This window comes from Lagopus leucura, unplaced genomic scaffold (assembly GCF_019238085.1).
Source record: "Lagopus leucura isolate 7727_CA_CO unplaced genomic scaffold, USGS_WTPT01 Super-Scaffold_1, whole genome shotgun sequence".
NCBI classification, from domain to species: Eukaryota; Metazoa; Chordata; class Aves; order Galliformes; family Phasianidae; genus Lagopus; species Lagopus leucura.
The window spans coordinates 32,530,871-32,553,123 of NW_024962250.1; the positions used below are offsets into that span (position 1 = coordinate 32,530,871).

A 22,253-nucleotide genomic window follows, 5' to 3' on the forward strand; every position below is an offset into this window, starting at 1 on the left:
CCCTATGTAGTTGAAAAATATACTGTCAATACTATCTGGTTTTGATACAGCATTAGTAAAGTAATATGGGAGAATCCTATGAATTCAGGTGTGTGAATGGTGCAAGTAAACAAGCATGGGAAAAGTTAGGATTGTTTGTCTTGGATGTAAAGATACACAAAATGAAAAATGGTAAGAGAAGAGAGGTCAGAGTTTTACTTTAAGAGCAGTTATAATCAAGTGACTGTCACAGTAGTAATGCTGTGATTGCTGGTAGCTCTAGTTTGTTAGGGTTGCTCAGTTTTTTGGGTTTTTTGTGGAGGAAAAAAACTTAAAACTAGACAGGTGATGGCATAAAAAGGTGATGGTAAGAATTTCATTCCAGAAAGTAAAGATGGATGTGCAAGGGAATATTTTAATGTTCAGGAAGTAACATTTTTTGTCAAGTTTGTTCTACTTTGGTTTCAGGCACAGAAAGATCAGAAAAAAGATCGTCCTCTCGTGCGACGCAAGTCAGAACTGCCTCAGGATATCTATACCATGAAAGCCTTGGAATCACATTGCAGAGCTGATGAATTAATATCACATGATGGGCATTAAGCTATTACAGTGAAATATTATTTTGGAGGAACAGTTTTTTTTTTCTGGACTCAGTTCTACAGTAGAACTTAATTTTTTGTGCCATACCTATTGGTTACACACAAAGTCAAAGTTTTCTTCAACCCAGTTCTGTAGGCAATAACTTAAGAGTATGCAGCTCAAGATTAGTAGTTCAAACAATGGTAAACGACCCAGTTCCGTATGCAGAATATTGGGTTGACAGTAATCAAGTGGACACAATTTCCTGGAGGTGTTATCGTAGTACCAGCTGGCTGATAACATGCAGTTTTTATAATCACGTTTGAGAAGAGCATTCTGTAAACTAATTCCATCTAAATAAATGAATGACCAATAGTTGGTACTAATGATAAATGTGCATTTTCAAAAGTAAAATAATATCAAATTTGAGTATTAAACCTTTTGTAGGATTTGTCAACTTTATAGTTGTTTCCACATTGCTATCTTGTAATATACCAGCAGATTTGAAAGTACGTGATTATTCTTTCGTACTATAAAACATGGCTTACAAACTGGTACCTGTCATGACAATCCTTGATCATGATTCCTTTTAAGGGTTCTGTAAATTCATTTCTCCTTTACTTAGGATAAAGATATATATATAAGTATATATATATTCCATGTCCTAATACTTTATGTATATTTAAAGCCATATTTTCCAGTCTTCAGTATATTATATGGCACCAGTATTCCAGAAGTGAACTGGTAGAATAATTTTTCCTAAAAAAAAAAAAAAAAAACAAACAAGTGTTTACTATGACTGGGAACAGATTGAATATAAAATTTCATTTTGTTTTTTTTTTTTCCAAGTCAATAAAATACTCTTTCACTGTTTTCTCCCTTATCTGAGCTTTTAATACTCAGCATTTTTCTTGGGCTCTAAGAGTTCAGTATTCCATGGCAGATATTTTGTGTCATTTCAGCTGCATCAGTTTTTATCTGAAAGATGAGCATAGCCTTTCAGGAAACAAAACTTCACAAGCTTAGGACAAAGTAAAAGGAGAAAAAGAACAGACAGTTGAATTCCATTTTGCTTCTTTTTTTGCGTCTAAGAGCTGGGGAGATCGTGACCATAACTTTATTGTGAAAATATTTTTGTTGTTGTAAAGAGCACATGTGCTGCAAATACACCTCACAAGTGAACTGAAAACGCATCTGAATTGCTGATGATCTTCAAATGCTGCTATATATTCCACAAGATTACTTGCATGTATTGAGCTTTCTGTTGTAGATGGAAAAGCACGGGAGGAAAATCTTTTTTAAAATATAGTTCTTTGTCTTCAATATTTGATTTCTCTCAGGGTGGCCAGTATTTTGACTTACTTATCCTGCTTACAAGCTGTTTGAAATGTGTTCTGCTATTCTAAATGGGTGATTAGTTTCCTTTGTCTCTGGCAGTAACATGATATAACTTAATGTTTAATGTCTTGATGCATAAAGAGATAAAAATGTGGCTTCTTTAAAAATAGTTTTGTTTCATTTTTTAAGGAAGTATAATGTCTCCTGCATCCATAAAGATATTGCACAAAGCAGACATTCGTAGTAACCTTGTGCAGATGCTGTGCCTGCTGTTTGTTGGTTGCATTTAACATACAATTTCCAATATTTGTGGTCTATTGGAAGAAAATTGTCAGCAGTAGATATTGGCTTACAAGAACTAAATTTAAAGACCAACCCAACCTATAAGCGGAATGTCCACTGCGTCTGAAACATTTCCTGTAAAACTTGAAAAAGATTATGCTTTACCGTAAGGATAAACTCTATTAGAACAGTTTAAAGATGCCTTCTCCTTTTGAGGGAAAAAGGGTGCTTTTTTAATTGTGTAAAGCAGTGTCTATGTATTTTGATATACCATTGTTTGAACTTCCATCTTTAGCTGGTAGATTATCAGTTACCTTTGATTTTGGGTGTTCAGTATGTTTGTGCAAGAGGTTGCTGAAAGGAATTATGTTACCCGAGGAGGGGAAGGAAAAAAAAATGTATATCAATGTTTGATCGACTGTGTGATGCTCAACGTATAAGAACATTTTTCACTGTCTAAACTTATTTTCTGTTCTTTATTGAAGATAAACATTCACCAAAAAGAAATAGAAATATGCTATTTCTAGACACTTAAATTTCATATAGATTCATATTTTAAGTTTGGGGCCACTTGTCATTTTATTAGGCAGTATTCCAAAATCTGTCACCACTAATTGTTTAGCATGTTTATTATCAATAATTACATATTTATAATCCTTTACGGAACCATTCTTAAAAAAAAAAAAAAAAGAACAACAAAAAAACAAAGCCAACAACAACAAAAAGGAAGAAAAATTAAAGTAAAATTTTGGTGACTGTGGTTCTTCATAAAGTTCTGTGTTTGACACCTTTCCCTGTTCTCCAAAATTACACCTGTACATCAGGAATGTCAAAAGTAATATTACAAGTGTCTTTTTAGTGTGGCTTCAGTATGGCTTCATTTTAATATTGTACATACATTGTACTTTGTTTTATGGTAATAAGTAATAAAAATGTAGACTTCATATTTTGTACAGAATCGTCCTATGTACAGAATAAAAACTTCCTAGAAACAGCAAAAATAGGTAAGTGGCACAATTATTTTTCATTAGACAATATCTGTAACATTATGCAGTAGTGGAATGTTAAGTTCAAATGTACCAACATATTTTTTAACATTTTGTAATTCAGTTTTTTTGTTCTGGCATTGTTTCAGAAGGACTTCATACACCTGCCATTTAATTTTGCTTTTATCTAATTTAAAAAGAAAAAAAAAAATTAATGGTGTGTTATATGGACAAATAAAGAACATGTGAATTTTACTTTGCTCATCATGAAAATATATCCAGCACAGGGCCTTTGGGGGGAGGGGGGGGATGTTCAGATTATCATAATTTGAAGAATGGCCTGTGGGAATTAAAGAATTGTGTAAGTTTCACAAAAAAGTGGGAGTGCTACTAATGTTGGTAGTATTAACAAAATAACAGGGAGTAATGGTTATTCTGTAGAAAAAAGCAGGCAACTTTAAGAACAGTTATCAGTACTGAAAAGAACTCGATAAATCTCCGGACTACAGATACAGAAGATCCTCTGTTCTGTATTTTCCCTTGTAACATTTATGTTGACAGGCTTCGAATGAAGTAGCCAAAAAATTAAGGAGATTATCATGTGGTAGGTAAGTGGCCAGGTGGCAGGAATATCAGAAAAGTTCTGACTTTGAAACAAATAGATGGTTATTGGTTTATGTATTACATTTTATCCCCAAACAGAAGGCCATAACAAAGTATATGTATATCAGTTTGGTTGATTGGTTTGGGATCTCCCTGGATTTGGACTTCTTTGAAAAGATGAGACTTGGCTTATGCTGTCTTTACCTTACGAGGTAAAACTTTGATCCAGTTAAATACTATGTATGAAAAAAATTCCCAAGGGGGAATTTACTGTACAGCTATGGAAGTTAATAATACATCATTCCTTTCTCACATTATTGAAGAGCAGCATGATTGAAGCTTCCTTTCTCTGAACCCCTTCATCCTGGGACTGCATTCACTCCTGCATGAGTGGAGGGCTGCACAAAGTGTGAAGCTACGTAAGCATCCAGCCTAAGGGTTTCAAGGGGAGAGCTTCCAAAGTTTTGATACAAGGGAGGAGGGAGCATTCACATGTTTTGCTTCAAGCTATATTAGGCATTCTTGTGGTCCAGAAGACCACACTAAGAGGAGTCACCCTGGTGTGAAGGTCTTGCTGTACTAATGAGTATGCTTTTATGGAGTACGCTGGCTCCATAAGAGCCAGAGATGGGGGAAACAAGTGCTTGTTTTTTGTTTTTTGTGGGTTTTTTGGTGGATTATTTTTGTTGTTTTTGCTTTATTTTGGTCTCAAATACTGCCCAATTACTACCAAATGCAGGGAAATGAACAACTTTTATCGTTTGCTGAAATTGGTCTCCATGATGATGAAGTTGCAGAAGAGAAATGGGCTGGTTTGGCACGGCTCCACTCAGAAATTGAAATGAATTGGCAGATGTCAGCGAGTTGGGATACAGGCAAACTGCACCTAGGTGGGAAGAGTTGAGAGTAGGAAGAAATGCAAATATGAAGCAGAAAGGTTGGCTGGTTGTTTCCCATTCGTTTAAACTTACAAGATAAGCATGGCGCATTTCACTTGAACGTGTAATACGAGTTGATGAATAACTTCTACCTGTGGTGACAAGCTCCTTTTTTCTCCTTTTCAATCCCCACTTCACTTGTTTTGTCCATCAGATCTTAGTTCAGTACCCTGTCTCCCTATTTCAGACATTGCTTAATTGAGACGTTATATTTCAACTAATCCCCAGCAATTATTGCGCAGTGATTTACAGTGCTCCAAACGCTGCTTATCACTTGCCATTTAATATGAAAGTAGGGATTTGGCTTAAATTTACTGAATACTATTATTCTCCTCTTATAAAATCTGTGAATTATTTTCCACTGTTCACTCAATGGCGTAAAGGTGAGTGAGAGTATTACAGTATTGAATTTTAAAAAATCTCAAAAGTACGTCGCAAATATGAGAAGATACAGAGTTGAAAGATTGGTGAAATCACTGAAGGAAAATGTTAGCATCAGGACGGAGGGGGGTGGAACATCTGATTTTCTGTAACTCAGGCAACTGGCCTTCAAAAATGTACCAAATCATGACAAATAAAATCTCCTAATTTTTTTTTCTTTTGTGCCTGTGGGAAGCTTCTGTAGACCTTTGGAATTCTGAGGCTTTCTTTGTGTTCCGTTACTAAAATGACTGGTATCTACTGGAGGTAGATCGAGGCAAACTGTTGCTCACCTTGATTGAGCAAACTAAAGCCTGTTCTTTGCATGCTTTAATGCTGCCTGATAACTTGTGCAGGGGAAAAAAAAGAAACAACCAAAAAAACTAGTTTATCTTGTCTTTTATTTTGGATTCCTTTAACTCAAAGCACTTCTCAGCCCCTTTAACCTCCCTTCACACAGTAGATGAAGGTGAGGTGATTAAAGAAATAGAACGCATCTAATCTAAACTGCTTTTTAGTTGGAAGTAGTCTGGCACTTAACATAGCAGAATCCTAGTCTTGTTCTTTACTATATGGCCTTGTGAAGTATTTAATTTGTCCTTAAATGTAAGACTTGCTGGTTTTTAGGCTTTTTCTTAATACTGCTTTTTTTTGGGGGGGGGGAGGGGGGGGCGCATTTTGGCAGTAATTGATATAAATAATTACTGCAATTCTTATTTCCTGTCTCTGTCCTGCTTTCTCCTCCATACTTCCTTACTTCACTTTCCTTATTTCTTCCCAGCAGCAATTCTAGATTAATGATATTGTATCTTCCTTTGTAAGCCTCAAAGGTGGTGACATTTTGGTGCAGCAGATGACAGCCGTTTTGAAGAGTGAGCATGCTGCCTAGCTTCAGCTACCTTCTTTGAGATTCCAGGTTATGCTTGAGCCAAGGTGTTCATTTAACTTGTGTTTTTTTGGATCCTTGCCTGATCTGATGTTTACTGTGTGGATATGATAGGTGGCTATTTCCCCTGGTGGGAAGCAGCAAGGCAGGGCCTAGCTATGGATCTTCAGTAGAATTCAGCCTTGACACAGCTTTTTTTTTTTTTTCTTTATTTAGTCTAATCCTAAAAGCATAACTTATTCATAGAAGAAAGTGTGTGTGAACAGGCTGGCCTTCAGATGGAAAACGGGAGTGTTGTACCAAACACTTGAAGAACACGGTTAATGGCACGTTAAATAGAACACTCAGATGACTTGGCTACCTACTGCTCAGGGGAGAAGGCTCTGAGGCTCCAGGGAGCCTAAGTAAAAGGGGCTTAAGAAGGGGGGTTCGCTGAGGGCTGAGGCCCTGGCCTGTCTGCCCAAGAGCTGTGGCTGTTCCATCCCTGGACGTGTTCCAAGGCCTGCAGCAAGGGGTGGAACTGCACGATGCGTAAGGTCCCTTCCCCCAGAAGCCGTTCGGTGATTTATTTAGGCTGCAAATAAGCTGACGCACGAGCTGGATCCATAAAGCGACCAAGGTGAAAAGCCGCAGCCAAGCGTCATCTACGATAGTGCCTGGCCCCAGCGCCTGCGAACGAGGGCTTTCCGCCTTCGCTCTTCCAGAAGGAAGCAGTCAAATAAAACAATACTGCTTCTTGTTTAAGAAACGAAGAAAGTGCGCGGCCCCGGGCGCAGCGCTCCCTGCCGCAACGCCTCACGCGGGCCCGGCGCCAAGCGATGCGGTCCGGCCCCGGGGCGGAGCGCCCTGCCCCTCCCAGGCTCCCCCGCGCTGCTGGGCGTCGCTTATAAGGCGGCGGGCGGTGCCGGAGCGGGCGGTGCCTCCTGCCTCGGCATGTCTGACTCCGGCAGCGGCGCGGGCGGCGGCCCCGGCGGCGGCGGCGGCGAGGAGGGCGGCATGGAGGTGTCGGGCTCGGCCGTGCAGAACGTGGCCGACGTGTCGGTGCTGCAGAAGCACCTGCGCAAGCTGGTGCCGCTGCTGCTGGAGGATGGCGGCGAAGCCACCGCGGTGCTGGAGGCGGCCCTGGAGGAGAAGGGTGCCGTGGAACATATGCGCAAGTTCCTCTCCGACCCGCAGGTGCACACGGTGCTGGTGGAGCGCTCCACCCTTAAAGGTGAGGCGAGGGCCCGCTCCCGCCGCCATCACAGCGTCACAAAATGGCGGCTCTGGGAGAGAGCGAGGGATGGAGGGTGGGTGCGGCGCTTGCGGGGCTCCGCCGCCGTTCTGCTCGGGGCCGAAGGGCCGGGCGGTGGCTGCTTCCGCCGCGGCCGGAGTCCGTTGCGCTTTGTTTGCTACGGCGGGCGCCGGAGAGGCGCTGGCGGCGCTGCAGGTGGTGCCCGCCTGCCTGCCGCCTGCCCGCCCGGAACGGCGGGACGAGAAGGGCCGGAGCTGGAGCTGCCCAAGCGGGGCTGCGCCGTGCTGAGTCGGAGCGCCCCGGGTTCCTCAGTCCGGGCGCAGTGTCTTTGTTTAAGAAACGCCGCCGGGTGCTGCGCTGCGTACCGCAGCCAGGCTGGCTGACAGAGGGGCGTTCCTGCGGTTTATGTGCTCCATTCGTTTGAGAAGTGGCTTTTTATTAAGGCAGCAGCCGTTGACCGTCAGCAGTCCCTAAATAGGCCCTTCTGGTCACAGGATCTAGCGTGACGGATGCTAAAAAATACGAGTAAGGCCCCTTTCTAACACGGAAGTTTGCCATTAAACAATGCCTGCTGTCTGCGGCTGTGTGAACGCCCTGCGCTGAGCGGCGTCGCGTCCCGCATCCGGGCTTTGCTGGGGCCGTTCCCCCCCAAGATCCTCCTCCTCCTTCCCGGCTCAGCAGGGATGACGGCAGAATTTTCTAGACGAAAGACCAACCTGTATGCCGTTAAGGAGGTTCACAGGAGTCTGCACGGCGTTAGCAGGCGGCGCGGGTGATCTCTGAAGTCCTCTCGTGGGGCCGGTTGTGCTCCGTTGGGAGTAAAGCAGGGAAGCACTAGAGATCAGGGAGCTCCAGGTGTGTTTTCACACACTGAAAGAGGCATTCAAGGCCAGGCTGGATGTGGCTCTGGACAGCCTGGTCTTGTGGTTGGTGACCCTGCACGTAGCAGGGGGGTTGAAACTAGATGATCGTCGTGGTTCTTTTCAACCCAGGGCGTTCTATGATTCTGTGACACTTACTGTGTGTGGCAGAAGCTGAATGCTGGTGTATTGTGCATAAAAGCTGCTTGCATCAGTATGTTTGGAGTTAGCAGCTGTTAGGGGAAGGTGGATTTCCTGACCCAGCCCACCTTGCATCCAATCTAGCAGCATACAGAGATGTTTTTTCTGATGCAATTAAAAGCAGTATTTTTTGTTGAAATCAGGTACGGCATAGATAGTGTAAAAGAAGCTACTGGTTACAAATACAGCTGAACAGAGGCTGTGTTTCTAAGTAGTGGAACGTTATGCGATATCACTTGCTATGCGGCCTGCCAGCAGCTTTCACATGGGTTCCTGTGGTGTCTGATGGGGTATTGTTGTCTGGCCAGGCTCCTGGTGCTCAAGGTTGCAGCCTGAGAGCGTGCCTCCTATGCAGGGCCAGATGAAATGGGAGAAGAGTGCAGTGCATCTGGTCAGGGTGTGTCCCCCATCAGGGAGTAGCCTGCACAGAAACCTCTGCATTGCAGCACAGCTCCACATCCCCAGGAATTACATCATCTGATAAGGGCTGCACTACTGCCTGATCGCCCCTGGGGGCTGTGATGCATTGTGTTCCTCTTTTTGTTCTGACTTGATTTCTAAATCACTTTTCAAAGAAAAAAGTCTGAAAATACAAAGCAGCATATAAGGAAAAAAGTAAATGTTTAGTGTTCTTTCTGAAATGTGGCTGTCCTGGAGCATATTCCTGCAGAAAAATGCATTAAATTTCCTGCACTCCAGAAGATTTCATTCAGTTTCATAAGCAGAAAGTGGGTGACAGTGTGGTTGTTGTGATGTCCATTGTTTTGAGGGTTGGAGGGGTTTTTTGGTGGTTCTTTTTGTTGTTTTGTTGTTGTTGTTGTTTTTGGGGGGGCTTTGTGTTGCTTTTTTTGCTGTTTTTTTGGGGGGGGGTTGATTTTTTTTTTTATTTTTTTATTTTTTTATTTTTTTTGTATGGTAACCTAGAAAATTGAATGGAGTTGTGCTGCAAAACCAATGGACCTATCCTGACTGTGAGGAATATTGCAAAGTAGAATTTAACTCCAACTACTTTGTGTGATATGTTGATGTAGGAATTAAAGATTAGAAAACGTTGTAGCAGAATATGTTTGAGAGGGGACAACAGAGGTTTTAAAAATAAAATGTTTTTTACGTAGCGTGTTTTTTGCAGAGGATGTGGGAGATGAAGGAGAAGAGGAAAAAGAGTTCATTTCTTACAGTATCAGCAATGACATACATTATGGAATAAAATCAAACAGGTGAGTTAGTAAAATAGATCTTGATGTTTTTACCCTATTGAAGCAAAAGCTACACTAGCAGGCAGATGATCAGTATTTACGCGTGCTTCATGCAGTGTGCTTTTCAGGGGGGCAGTGACTTTTCAGTGGGTAGGCTCTGATAAAGCAAATGCATCACAAGGGATGGACTGAGAAAACGAATAGTTCTGAGGTTACATTCATAAAGGAAATTGTCTTATTTCATAAGCATATGTATAAATACAACACACCTGCAACTGGGGTTCAGTAGTTTCATGTTTTTGTTTGGCCATTACGTGTTGCATTTCTATACGAAGCTTGTTAAGGTGAGTGCCTCTAGTGTCCACGTACAGTGGGTGCGTAGTGACAGCTGAATACTTCAGAATTAAGATGTGTTTATTGGAAGCCTTGTTTTCAAGCCCCAGAAGCAGGATTGTAAAGTACGAGATGGAGGTTAGCATTTACGTCCTGTGAACTGAACTTGCAGTCGGGTTAAAGCTGTTCTGGCTCCAAGTTTCAGATGATAAAACTCTCCTCTCTGTTCTGCAGCCTGGCATTCATTAAGCGCACACCAGTGATTGATGCCGACAAACCAGTGTCACTCCAGCTGAGAGTGCTCACTCTCAGTGAAGATTCGCCGTATGAAACACTACACTCTTTCATTAGCAGTGCTGTTGCTCCCTTTTTCAAGTCCTATATCAGAGAGTCTGGCAAAGCAGACAGGTAATTCAATATAAATGCTGCACTTTTCTACTAACAGATAAAAGCAAGTGTTCAATGCGAAACAGCAAAGACAATGACCAAGGCAAGTCGTAAGTGAAAGCGTTTAAGTGTGTAGTTGTACATGAAGCTACTGCTGACCCAGAGGAATGGGGGCAGGGGGATAACCAGGATGGTTTTTTGACTCTGTGCCAAAACAGAGCGCTCTGTGCTCTTTCAGGGATGGCGATAAGATGGCTCCTTCAGTTGAGAAGAAGATTGCAGAACTTGAAATGGGCCTCTTGCATCTGCAGCAGAATATTGAAATTCCGGAGATTAGTCTGCCAATTCATGCAACCATTACTAATGTTGCCAAGCAGTGCTACGAACGTGGAGAAAAACCAAAGGTTACAGATTTTGGTGAGAAGGCTGAGGATCCACTGTTCCTCAATCAGCTGCAGTCTGGAGTCAATCGCTGGATTAGAGAGATACAGAAGGTAAGAAGACAGGTGCCAGACTGTGTGGGAGATTCTGTGTAGTACCGTGAAAAAGCCCACTGTGTGTCTTCATGGCGAAACTGGTAATGTAGCACTACGTGCAGAATATCTGAGACTGCTTTTCTAAGGCATCAAAGACTCTGGTCTAATTCTAGACTAGACTAAGCCTTGTCTAAATGTTGAGACTAGTATAAATTATTCTGTAGGCAGTTGAGAATGTGACCATGTTATCTCTACTGGATAAAACATCTGCACATAACTGGCAGTTTCCCAGTGAAGTTTGTAACCATTCCTCAAATCTGTACAGCAAGTTAAGAGAAACAGGACTTTTGTTTTGTTCTGATGTTTCTCCAGGTGCATCCACAACCACTTCAGAGCAGTTGCTCCACTTCTGTCTCACAATTTGTTGTACTCCTGCCTATTACTACACAAAGGAACTCTGCTGTTCTTCTTGCACCCAGAATTAGCACCTACTTTTTTATTTTCTTCATGGGAACAGTAAACATTAAATCCTAGTAGATGTTATATGTCCCAGTTATATTTAGTAGTAGAGCAAGGTTTTGCAGCAGAACCATGTAAGTGAAATGGTTTTTTCCCTTCCTCACTCCCTGTTTTTTTCTTTATTTTTAAGGTGACCAAACTAGATCGAGATCCTGCATCAGGCACTGCGTTGCAGGAGATCAGCTTCTGGTTAAACTTGGAGCGTGCTTTGTATCGTATTCAGGAAAAACGTGAAAGTCCAGAGGTTCTTTTAACTCTGGATATTCTGAAGCATGGCAAACGTTTCCATGCTACTGTCAGCTTTGATACAGACACAGGTAAAACATTTGTTCCATAAATCTCTTTACCATCATCTTCGTGTTCTTCAGATGTTCTCTGGAAAACCTGTTGTGAAATGTCAGTGTTGTACAAAGAACAGTGCTTTGTAGAGGAATGTTGGTCTCATTAAAGCTGCTGTCTTGTGCAGATTGGATTAATGAAATGAAAAGTTCTAAATCAAAACATCTTTTGCTTTTAGGTCTAAAACAGGCTCTGGAAACTGTGAATGACTATAATCCACTGATGAAAGATTTTCCGCTGAATGACTTGCTGTCTGCTACTGAGCTAGACAAAATAAGGCAGGCCCTTGTTGCAATATTTACCCATTTGAGAAAAATCAGAAACACAAAGTATCCAATCCAAAGGGCATTGCGTTTAGTGGAGGCTATTTCAAGAGATCTGAGCTCTCAGCTGCTTAAAGTGTTGGGAACCAGAAAACTGATGCATGTTGCCTATGAAGAGTTCGAAAAGGTACGCTTTGGGGTTTTGCAATGGCAGCAGCTGTGTTTTTGCATTGAGTAGTGACTATAAAGAGATACTTCACTTGGCAGCTAAAGTTCATATCTTGAAACTTTCTTCAGGTAATGGTTGCATGCTTCGAAGTTTTCCAAACCTGGGATGATGAATATGAGAAGCTGCAAGTTCTGTTGAGAGATATTGTGAAAAGAAAAAGGGAAGAGAACCTGAAGATGGTGTGGCGTATCAGTCCTGCTCATAGGAAACTCCAGTCTCGTCTTGATCAAATGAGGAAATTCAGGCGCCAGCATGAGCAGCTGAGGGCAGTCATTGTGAGAGTCTTGCGACCTCAGGTAATAATCTTGATTGTTACCAGGCAGAAGAGCTATGTGCTTTCCTGCTTACAGGCAATATATGTAATGATGAGGAGGAAAGGGGGTGTTATATTGAACTAGGTGACTGTAAATGCTTAGTCCTGGTATCTGGGTGTCAGTTGTTCAGTTTTTCCCCCAGGTGTTTTATTGTGTATCTTAACATTCTGTCGTGTTGTACTGTAGTACTAAAATTCTGTAGAAGAGTAGCAAGGGAAGGGGAAATGAAACTTCAGTTACAGGCTGGCAGAGACTGCTTCTGCAGACCCGATCTTCTTTCTAAAGTGGTCAGGTTAAATACAAATTCAGGAAACAGCTCTTCAAGTTGGAAATTCACTTTCCCTTCCAAAACGCTTGCTAAAAGTCTTAGTCTTAACTCTGACATATTTGACATCCTATGTGACCGTATTCATGTTGATAGGCATAGCAAGAGACTTAAAATAGAGGAGATTAATTAGTGTGTATATACGTGCACAGTAAGACGTGTGTGTGTGTATATATGTATATATACAAGCTTGGCTAGAGCATAGTGAAAAATGAGTTTATGCTGCACAGTGGTGGAAGTTTATAAGGTAATTAGTTCTGTTCTTCATGAAACTTAAATCTGAAATATTACTAAAACTCTGCTAAGGGTTTGGGTACTAACATGTAACTTTGCAGTGCATGTTAGAATGGGCTGGCTTTAGCTATTTCTAGGTAAAATTTGAGGCAGCTGACTCATTAACTGCTTTTTAACGCAGGTAACTGCTGTTGCCCAACAAAATCAAGGAGATGTACCTGAACCTCAAGATATGAAAGTAGCAGAAGTACTTTTTGATGCTGCAGATGCTAATGCCATTGAAGAAGTCAATCTCGCTTATGAGAACGTCAAGGAAGTGGATGGGTTAGACGTTTCCAAAGAAGGTACAGAAGCCTGGGAGGCAGCAATGAAAAGATACGATGAAAGAATTGATAGGGTTGAAACAAGAATAACTGCCCGTCTGAGAGACCAGCTTGGTACAGCAAAGAATGCCAATGAAATGTTCAGGATCTTCTCTCGGTTTAATGCCTTGTTTGTCAGGCCTCACATTCGAGGTGCCATTCGTGAATATCAAACACAATTGATTCAGCGTGTGAAAGATGACATTGAGTCTCTTCATGACAAATTTAAAGTACAATACCCCCAAAGTCAAGCTTGTAAAATGAGTCATGTTCGTGACTTGCCTCCGGTGTCTGGGTCTATAATTTGGGCAAAACAGATTGATAGACAGCTCACTGCTTACATGAAGCGTGTTGAGGACGTCCTTGGCAAAGGCTGGGAGAACCATGTAGAAGGTCAGAAATTAAAGCAAGATGGAGATAGCTTTCGCATGAAGCTCAACACTCAAGAGATCTTTGATGACTGGGCAAGAAAAGTTCAGCAGCGCAATCTTGGCGTGTCTGGTCGTATCTTCACCATTGAAAGCACTCGTGTTAGAGGTCGAAGTGGAAATGTCCTAAAACTGAAAGTCAACTTCCTTCCAGAAATAATTACACTTTCAAAAGAAGTGCGAAACCTGAAGTGGCTGGGTTTCCGTGTTCCTCTAGCAATTGTCAACAAAGCTCACCAGGCAAACCAGCTCTATCCATTTGCCATTTCCCTGATTGAAAGCGTCCGTACATATGAACGAACGTGTGAGAAAGTGGAAGAGCGTAATACTATCTCACTTCTGGTTGCTGGCTTGAAAAAGGAGGTGCAGGCTTTGATTGCGGAAGGAATTGCACTTGTGTGGGAGTCATACAAACTTGATCCATATGTGCAACGTTTGGCTGAGACTGTCTTCAGTTTCCAGGAAAAGGTTTGTTGCACCGTTTATCTTTCAAATTCTGAACTTTAGTACTCCACTAATGAGTCATTAAGCAAAAGTGGACTGTGATAGCTGCTCGGTATTGCTTCAGTAGCTCTTCAGTGAAGTGATCAGTTGAGTTAACACAAATTGGTCAGCTAAATGGATATTTTAGTAGAACTGAAATTGATTGACTTAGTGCATCCAAAATAAAAAAAACCTGACTAACCATTTCTGCATAGATGTTGTCTCTCTAACCTCTCAAGCTAAATGTTGTCTTTTTTCTTAAACCTTTTCGTTAGGTGGATGATCTGCTGATTATTGAAGAGAAAATAGACCTGGAAGTGAGATCGCTGGAAACATGCGTGTATGATCACAAGACTTTCTCTGAAATCTTGAACAGGGTCCAGAAAGCTGTGGATGATTTAAATCTTCATTCATATTCAAACTTGCCAATCTGGGTCAATAAGCTGGATATGGAGGTATGTTTCAGATCAAGTAGTATTTATTTGAAGGAAAGAATATAATCAGGTGCATATAATATTTGTGCAGATGATGGAATGCTTGTTTGTTTTCAGCTGTTATCATTTGGGATCAATGAACTCCAGGAAGTTCCTTGGAAGAAACAAGTCTGATTGTGTTTGATTGTGTAGAACATGCTTAGCAGTAAGGTCAATAAGGGATGGGCAACATTTTCTGTGCTGGTAGTGAAATCTGTTTACCTTAGTAGTGTTTAAAGTTATTGGACACTAGGCCAATTTGAAAGCAGTTAAACTTGCTTAATTCCATTATGTCCATGACAACAGAACAACAACAGAACCTTTGAGTTGGTGTTCTTAGATCTCTTGCGTGTAGTAGCTTGGTAAGGGAGCACTTGGTTCTTTGAGGCATCACAGTGTATCTGGTGTCAGAATATGCTGACAGTGAGGCTCAGCACTGTGCAGCTGTTCTCCAATGCGGCTTCCTTTTTGTAGATTGAGAGAATCCTGGGTGTTCGCCTGCAAGCCGGGCTGAGAGCCTGGACCCAAGTTCTTCTGGGGCAAGCAGATGACAAAGCAGAAGTTGACATGGATACAGATGCTCCACAAGTGAGCCATAAGCCTGGTGGAGAACCTAAGATCAAGGTAAGTGACTGGTACTTTGTTTTGTGGCTTTTTGTTTGTGTATGTGTGTGTGGGGAGGGAGGTATTTGTTTTTTTCTTTCGTTGCTGGTTATTCAATGTAGTGATTTTTAGCTCCGGCTTTTATGGGAGGTAAACGTTTTTTCTGCATCTGATTTTGAAGAAATACTAAGTTTCACCCATATAAGTGTTAGTTGCTTTCCAAGAGTGCATGCTACTTCAAGAAGTCCCAAATTCTTGTCAGCATGGGTTGTAGTAGCATCTTCCAGTAGAACTGACTATGTTCACTGTTTCTGCAGAACATCATACACGAGCTAAGAATAACCAACCAGGTGATATACTTGAATCCACCAATTGAAGAGTGCAGGTACAAACTTTATCAAGAATTGTTTTCATGGCAGACAGTAATCCTGTCACTACCAAGAATTCAAAGTCAGAGATACCAGGTGAGTGTCAGTAGCTACGTCTGAGCGGTTCTTTTTGCTTTGCACTTAATTGCATTCAGCATTAGCGTGTTACTGAAGGACTGAATGCAAGTACACTAAAATTCATATATATCACATGTAATTTTCAGGTTGGAGTGCATTATGAGCTGTCTGAGGAAGAGAAGTTCTATCGTAATGGATTAACGCGGATGCCTGATGGCCTTGCAGCCCTGGAGGAGGCGTACCGTGCTGTTGAGGGAATTGTGACGGAGGTGGAACAGTACGTCAAGGTAAGAGGCTGGCACTACGTAGTGCTACACTTAGATGAATGTGGACTTTGCTCATTTTCATTAGGAATTTTCAGGGTTGGAGGGAACATCTTTTAAAATGTACTGGAAAAGTTAGAAATGTGAAATTTCTTTATTAGGTTTGGCTGCAGTACCAGTGCCTGTGGGATATGCAGGCTGAAAACATATACAACCGCCTTGGAGAAGACCTAAATAAGTGGCAAGCCCTTTTAGTTCAGATAAGAAAGGCCAGAGGAACATTTGACAATGCAGAAACTAGAAAGGAATTTGGACCTGTTGTGATAGACTATGGAAAGGTAAGAAATTGCAGTTATTGATTGTGACAAATGCATTAAAATTCGAGGTGCGTAAGAGAAAATAACAGGACTAATAACTATTATGTAACCTTGTTTAACTGCAGGTACAATCAAAGGTGAACTTGAAGTATGACTCCTGGCACAAGGAAGTGCTCAGCAAATTTGGCCAGATGCTCGGTCAGAATATGACGGAGTTTCATTCACAAATTTCCAAGGTAAGACTCTTATCTGTCTGTAGTTTTTCACTTTCAGATGAACTTGCTCTTGTTTTCTGAAATGCTGACTTATTGCCCCACACAGTCCCGTCAAGAGCTGGAGCAGCATTCAGTGGATACTGCCAGCACATCGGATGCAGTGACATTCATAACATACGTGCAGTCCCTGAAACGTAAAATCAAACAGTTTGAAAAGCAAGTGGAGGTATGTTACCTTGCTCAACGTTTCTTATTTCTGAGAATGTTGGACTTCATTCTTAAGTGAAGTAATGACATTCAAGCATAGCTTCACAGCATTCAAGTCCTCCTGAGAATAGACTTGAACTTCCTGTTCTGAGGAGTCTGTAGTGAGTGCTCGTTAAAACGTGTTGAATATTTAGTCTTGTGCCATCAGTTAAAAAGGTGAAACTAACTTAGAATCACCATCTCCTACAGCTGTATCGCAATGGTCAGCGGTTGCTTGAGAAACAGAGGTTCCAGTTTCCATCCTCTTGGCTGTACATTGACAACATTGAGGGAGAATGGGGTGCCTTTAATGACATCATGCGTCGGAAGGATTCTGCCATTCAACAGCAAGTAGCAAACCTGCAGATGAAGATAGTTCAGGAGGATCGGGCAGTAGAGAGCAGAACAACCGACTTGCTAGCGGACTGGGAGAAAACAAAGCCTGTAACAGTAAGTACTGATAATTAATATTCAGTCACCAAATGAGATGGTTTTTTGGCACTCAACAAGAAGTAGGCAGTTCATTTTAATGGTTTGTTTGTGTTTTTTTTGTGTTTTTTTTTTTAATTTTTCATTATGGATGATGGTGAGTCTTTGTGAGGATTCCACTGTTGTTTGTTCCTTAGCTTACTTGTATATTTGTTTGGTGGAGGTAAGTTTATCCTTAAAATCTGAAATATCTTAAGTACGAAAAGCAAGGCAGCTTTAGATACTAACAAAACTTTGACCCACATCAGTATGAAATGATCAGTAAGAGGGTGTACATGTAGAAAAACTCCGAAGAGTTGGTGTTTTGTTTTTTTTGTTTCTTTTTTTTTGCCTTCCCTAAAGTGATATTCAGTAAAGCAAAACACTGCATTTAAAAGTGGGATAGGCTTTTTCTGGATTTGTATTTTGCCTTCTTATCAGTATGCTGGAAATGGGGAAAAAGAAAAAAAGAGACAAACCAACATTTTGTATTCAGTCCTTGCTTTTAAGTTAGCTTCAACTTGACTGCAAACTTTTTGGGTTAATACATCTCTTTCAAACTTTAGGGCAATTTGCGCCCAGAAGAGGCTCTTCAGGCTCTTACCATTTATGAAGGAAAATTTGGGAGGCTGAAAGATGATCGTGAGAAGTGTGCAAAGGCCAAGGAGGCTCTGGAACTAACAGACACAGGATTGCTCAGTGGCAGTGAAGAACGTGTCCAGGTATAACCTATTCACACAGCTTCTTGTCAGTCTCATGGCAAAATGGTTCAGTTCCATTTATTTCTTCCTTTTATAAAGTGACTTGTATTATTAAGTAATTGTATCAAGATGCAGTCTCAATCAGTTCTAGCCTGAAAGATTGTCCATCATTTCTTCTATGACTGCCTTACTCTTGTGAAGCTATTAGGTGACAAAAAATGCGAGAATCTGTGCGGGGTCACTTTCTATTGCAGTCTTGTTGAATTAGCAGGCTAACTAATTGTTTTTGACATGTTCAGAGGTTGTTTTTAACTCCCCCATGCTATATTGACTGTGAGGAAATGGAAACTAATTGCTGATGTTTGTTTCCTTTTTTACTCTAGGTAGCCCTAGAAGAGTTGCAAGATCTCAAAGGCGTTTGGTCTGAACTCTCAAAGGTCTGGGAGCAGATTGATCAGATGAAAGAGCAGCCCTGGGTTTCAGTGCAGCCTCGCAAGGTACTACACTGCTGTGCACATAGGCCATATAACTACTGAAAGCGTGTGTGAATTAAGAGTTAGACTTCTTGAGATAGAAGTTCTCAGTTGTCACATTCCAGTTGCACTGTTTATGTACCTTTGCATGCATCTCATGAGCATGTTTCTTGAAATGCTAAGCTTAAAATCACAGCATTTGTCACAAGTTACATAATTCTCCAGTGCAATTCCATTAATGAGGTTGGACCGTATACAGAGAGCATATGTGTGTGTGCTCTGCTGGTTTTAAGTAGGCTGTTGGACCTCAATAAGGGAACTTCATCTTACAGCTGGATGAACAGCATCAGTTTTGTTTAAGTGCTCAGGAGGTAGAAAGCAAAAGGAACACTAAGCCAAATAAACTGCCTATGACAATAGAATTTCTTAAATCTCAGTTGGACAAATAAAATTGTATTCTCAGCACCAGAGCAAACCATCTTACACAGATAACTGCAACATTGAAAAAGCTGTGCCATAGATTACACTTTTTCACAGAAACCTCTCTGAAATAAGATGCTTACTTTTATGAATGCAATCATATGCATAGAAAAATATTTATTTTGTTATTGGCAGCTTCGACAAAACCTAGATGTTCTGCTGAACCAACTGAAGAATTTCCCTGCCCGCTTGCGACAGTACGCCTCCTACGAGTATGTTCAGAGACTTCTGAAAGGCTACATGAAGGTAAATTGCACTCATTTCTAAAACGCCTCAGTTTTGTAGTTCGTGTTCCAAGGAGTAACCTGCTTTCTTGTCTTCTGTAGATAAACATGTTAGTTATTGAACTGAAATCAGAAGCACTCAAAGATCGTCACTGGAAACAGCTGATGAAGAGGCTTCATGTTAACTGGGTTGTCTCAGAACTGACCCTGGGGCAGATCTGGGACGTTGATTTACAGAGAAATGAAGCAATCGTCAAAGATGTACTGCTCGTGGCGCAGGGAGAAATGGCTTTGGAGGAGTTCTTGAAACAGGCTAGTAGCAACTCTTCTGTGTATGCACTTACTGTCAAATCAAAGCTGTTCTGACAGGTAGCTGACACTTAAGTAGTAAACTCAATCTAAGCTGTTGATAGAAGTGCGCAGACTCCATGGAACACTGTTTTTTTGGAAACAGCTTAAAGGTGTGAAAGATTCTGGTGATGAAACTTGAATCATTTTGGAAGAGCAGTCCTCAGTAATGACTTCTAAAAATGCTGGTAGTGTTGTATTCTCTATCTTTAATAACAACTTGAGCATGAACTCAGAATCCTTGAATAAAAAAGAGAAATCTGATTATTCTTAACAGACTTGTACTTTGTAATTATGCTGAAGCAGAAGTAATTGATGCCTTATCTCATCTGTCTTTCCCTTCAGATAAGAGAAGTATGGAACACCTATGAACTGGATTTGGTCAATTACCAGAACAAATGTCGATTGATTCGAGGATGGGATGACCTTTTCAACAAAGTGAAAGAGCACATTAATAGCGTGTCAGCTATGAAGCTGTCACCATACTACAAGGTAAATGGGAGAGAAAAACTAAACAATCTTCATTGAATTCTGACTTTCCTGTCGTGTATTTCGGTTGACAATTAATTGCATATGCATACTTTATTACTCGTAAGTGGTTTTCTGCTAACAGGTACTGGTCCTGGTATTATTAAAATGAGTGTTCATGTGCCATTTAAACTTCAGGTGTTTGAGGAGGATGCCCTCAGCTGGGAAGATAAACTGAACCGGATCATGGCGCTCTTTGATGTCTGGATAGATGTCCAGAGGCGATGGGTCTACTTGGAGGGTATCTTCACTGGTAGTGCAGACATCAAGCACTTACTGCCAGTGGAGACCCAACGGTTCCAGAGGTAACTTCTTGATTGCTTTTTTCCTTTCTTACCTATCTGAACAGGTCTACCACTTCATAACTTCAGTGTAGCACTTTCTTAAGCCAAAATGCCCGGACTGGTTGGATTACAACCCTGCTGCGAACTTAAGTTCGTTAAGCAAATAAATAAAGCAAAAACTACCTGTTGACAACAGTGACAGAAAAAGGCTTGTAATAAAAAGGGTAACAGGCAGTTTTAAAGGTTGATTTGAATTCAGGTGTTTTTTCTGAGTTCCAGCCAGTTAACTCTGGAAGTTTACATAGCTTACATCTGTTTCCATAGCCTTTCATGTTACCCTAAAGTGCCGTTTTCTTCCTCTGCTTTAAGTCATTGATTTGTCCATGTTTATTCCACACACTTCCTATCAAATCAAAGAATCACTTTGATGCGTCTTTGCTGGAAGTGAAGAAAATCAGCCTTCAGCAGTGGAAGTGATGGAGTTAACTTTGCAAAGAAGCTGTATTTTTTTTGGTGGTGGTATTTTGAAATAAGTGAAGAGCTGGTTTTGTAATTTAGTCTTGTGTTCCATAGGATAGCTGCAACAATTAGAGAAATAACTTTGGATATCTGTCAGCCTAAAGTGAGTGAATTTACACAGAAGTACTGTTATTTTACTTGCAGCATCAGCACTGAGTTTCTGGCACTCATGAAAAAGGTGTCCAAATCTCCACTTGTGATGGATGTTCTCAACATACAAGGTGTGCAGAGATCACTGGAGAGACTGGCAGACTTGCTTGGGAAGATCCAAAAGGCGCTGGGAGAATACCTGGAAAGGGAGAGGTCCTCTTTCCCTCGGTAAGAAGTTGACTGTGGGAGAAAGTAACTTGCTGTTTCATACAGGATTAGGGTACTGTTCTATAAAGCCTCTGCCAGTCTTAATGTACTGCGTATAAGTAAGGTGTTATACCTGTATATTTGTGACCTCAAAATACTGAATTCAGTTCTCAAGAAGTGGAACTGAAATTTCTGGTTTTAGGGATTCAGAAGTTTAAGAGTCATTGCAGCTGATTTCTATAAACTTACAGATTGTTTTCTGAACTGCTTAATTGGGGAGACTGAAGAACAGTATCTGAACTGTCACAATCCAGTATTTAAGTTACTGGTTCTGAGTTATCCCTAGTCATCAACTGCTCTGTTGCTTAACATGAGAGAATATGAGTGACTTAGCAAGAGAACATACAAAAGTGGAAGTTCTGCCTGTGTAAGAGAATTCCCAAGTACTGCTGTGGATGTTTCAGAGATGGATAAGTAAATTAAATGCTCCACAGTATGAAGCACATATGCAGTATTGTGTGGATGCTGTTACATGAACTGAGCTAGGTTTTAGAACTGAGCTCGCTCTTCTGGTGAATTTATGGTTCTTGCCCTCTTACAGTACTGGAGAGTTAAGTGTCAGTTACTCCCGTGTAGCGTCTGTCTGTGAAATGTCCATGTCTATAAATAGATAAAAGTGATAGTTGGAGTTTTGATACAGATCTAATTTTAAATAATTATTAGGTTTTACTTTGTTGGTGATGAAGATTTGCTTGAGATCATTGGAAACAGCAAGAACGTTGCTAAGCTTCAGAAACACTTCAAGAAGATGTTTGCTGGCGTTTCTAGCATCATTCTCAATGAAGATAATTCTGTGGTTCTGGGCATATCCTCACGTGAAGGAGAGGAGGTAGATCTGCATTGTTTCTCTCTAATTAAAATGTTGTAAATATGTGAATATAGATTGACTTAAAGCTCATTCTTCCAGGTGCTGTTCAAAACCCCAGTCTCCATCACAGAACATCCCAAAATTAATGAGTGGCTCACTCTGGTTGAGAAAGAAATGAGAGTGACCCTTGCCAAATTGCTTGCGGAATCTGTTACTGAAGTCGAAATCTTTGGAAAAGCAACTTCAATTGATCCAACAGTCTACATCTCTTGGATTGACAAATTCCAGGTATCAACATGGAACATC

General features: G+C 41.1%; 2 protein-coding genes across 5 annotated transcripts in view; both read left to right on the plus strand.

The window, feature by feature from the left end:
• PPP2R5C (protein phosphatase 2 regulatory subunit B'gamma) overlaps positions 1-3,122 on the plus strand; it is a 73,231-nt gene extending 70,109 nt beyond the window's left edge. For all 4 annotated transcript variants that reach the window (XM_042879314.1, XM_042879394.1, XM_042879553.1 and 1 more), the window contains one exon: positions 448-3,122. In XM_042879314.1, the coding sequence (XP_042735248.1) occupies positions 448-579 (132 nt within the window). In that variant the 3' untranslated portion in view covers positions 580-3,122. The remainder of the gene's footprint in view (positions 1-447) is intronic.
• A 3,822-nt stretch (positions 3,123-6,944) lies between these two features.
• The window catches only part of DYNC1H1 (dynein cytoplasmic 1 heavy chain 1), a 42,617-nt gene continuing 27,308 nt past the window's right edge, over positions 6,945-22,253 (plus strand). The window contains exons 1-25 of the mRNA XM_042873514.1: positions 6,945-7,224; positions 9,436-9,523; positions 10,070-10,243; positions 10,461-10,716; positions 11,348-11,534; positions 11,735-12,006; positions 12,117-12,344; positions 13,103-14,179; positions 14,470-14,649; positions 15,142-15,291; positions 15,588-15,734; positions 15,863-16,003; positions 16,141-16,317; positions 16,422-16,532; positions 16,618-16,737; positions 16,968-17,207; positions 17,792-17,947; positions 18,310-18,423; positions 19,015-19,125; positions 19,206-19,415; positions 19,797-19,943; positions 20,118-20,284; positions 20,927-21,100; positions 21,803-21,968; positions 22,047-22,235. Coding sequence (XP_042729448.1) covers positions 6,945-7,224; positions 9,436-9,523; positions 10,070-10,243; positions 10,461-10,716; positions 11,348-11,534; positions 11,735-12,006; positions 12,117-12,344; positions 13,103-14,179; positions 14,470-14,649; positions 15,142-15,291; positions 15,588-15,734; positions 15,863-16,003; positions 16,141-16,317; positions 16,422-16,532; positions 16,618-16,737; positions 16,968-17,207; positions 17,792-17,947; positions 18,310-18,423; positions 19,015-19,125; positions 19,206-19,415; positions 19,797-19,943; positions 20,118-20,284; positions 20,927-21,100; positions 21,803-21,968; positions 22,047-22,235 — 5,262 coding nt within the window. The remainder of the gene's footprint in view (positions 7,225-9,435; positions 9,524-10,069; positions 10,244-10,460; positions 10,717-11,347; positions 11,535-11,734; positions 12,007-12,116; positions 12,345-13,102; positions 14,180-14,469; positions 14,650-15,141; positions 15,292-15,587; positions 15,735-15,862; positions 16,004-16,140; positions 16,318-16,421; positions 16,533-16,617; positions 16,738-16,967; positions 17,208-17,791; positions 17,948-18,309; positions 18,424-19,014; positions 19,126-19,205; positions 19,416-19,796; positions 19,944-20,117; positions 20,285-20,926; positions 21,101-21,802; positions 21,969-22,046; positions 22,236-22,253) is intronic.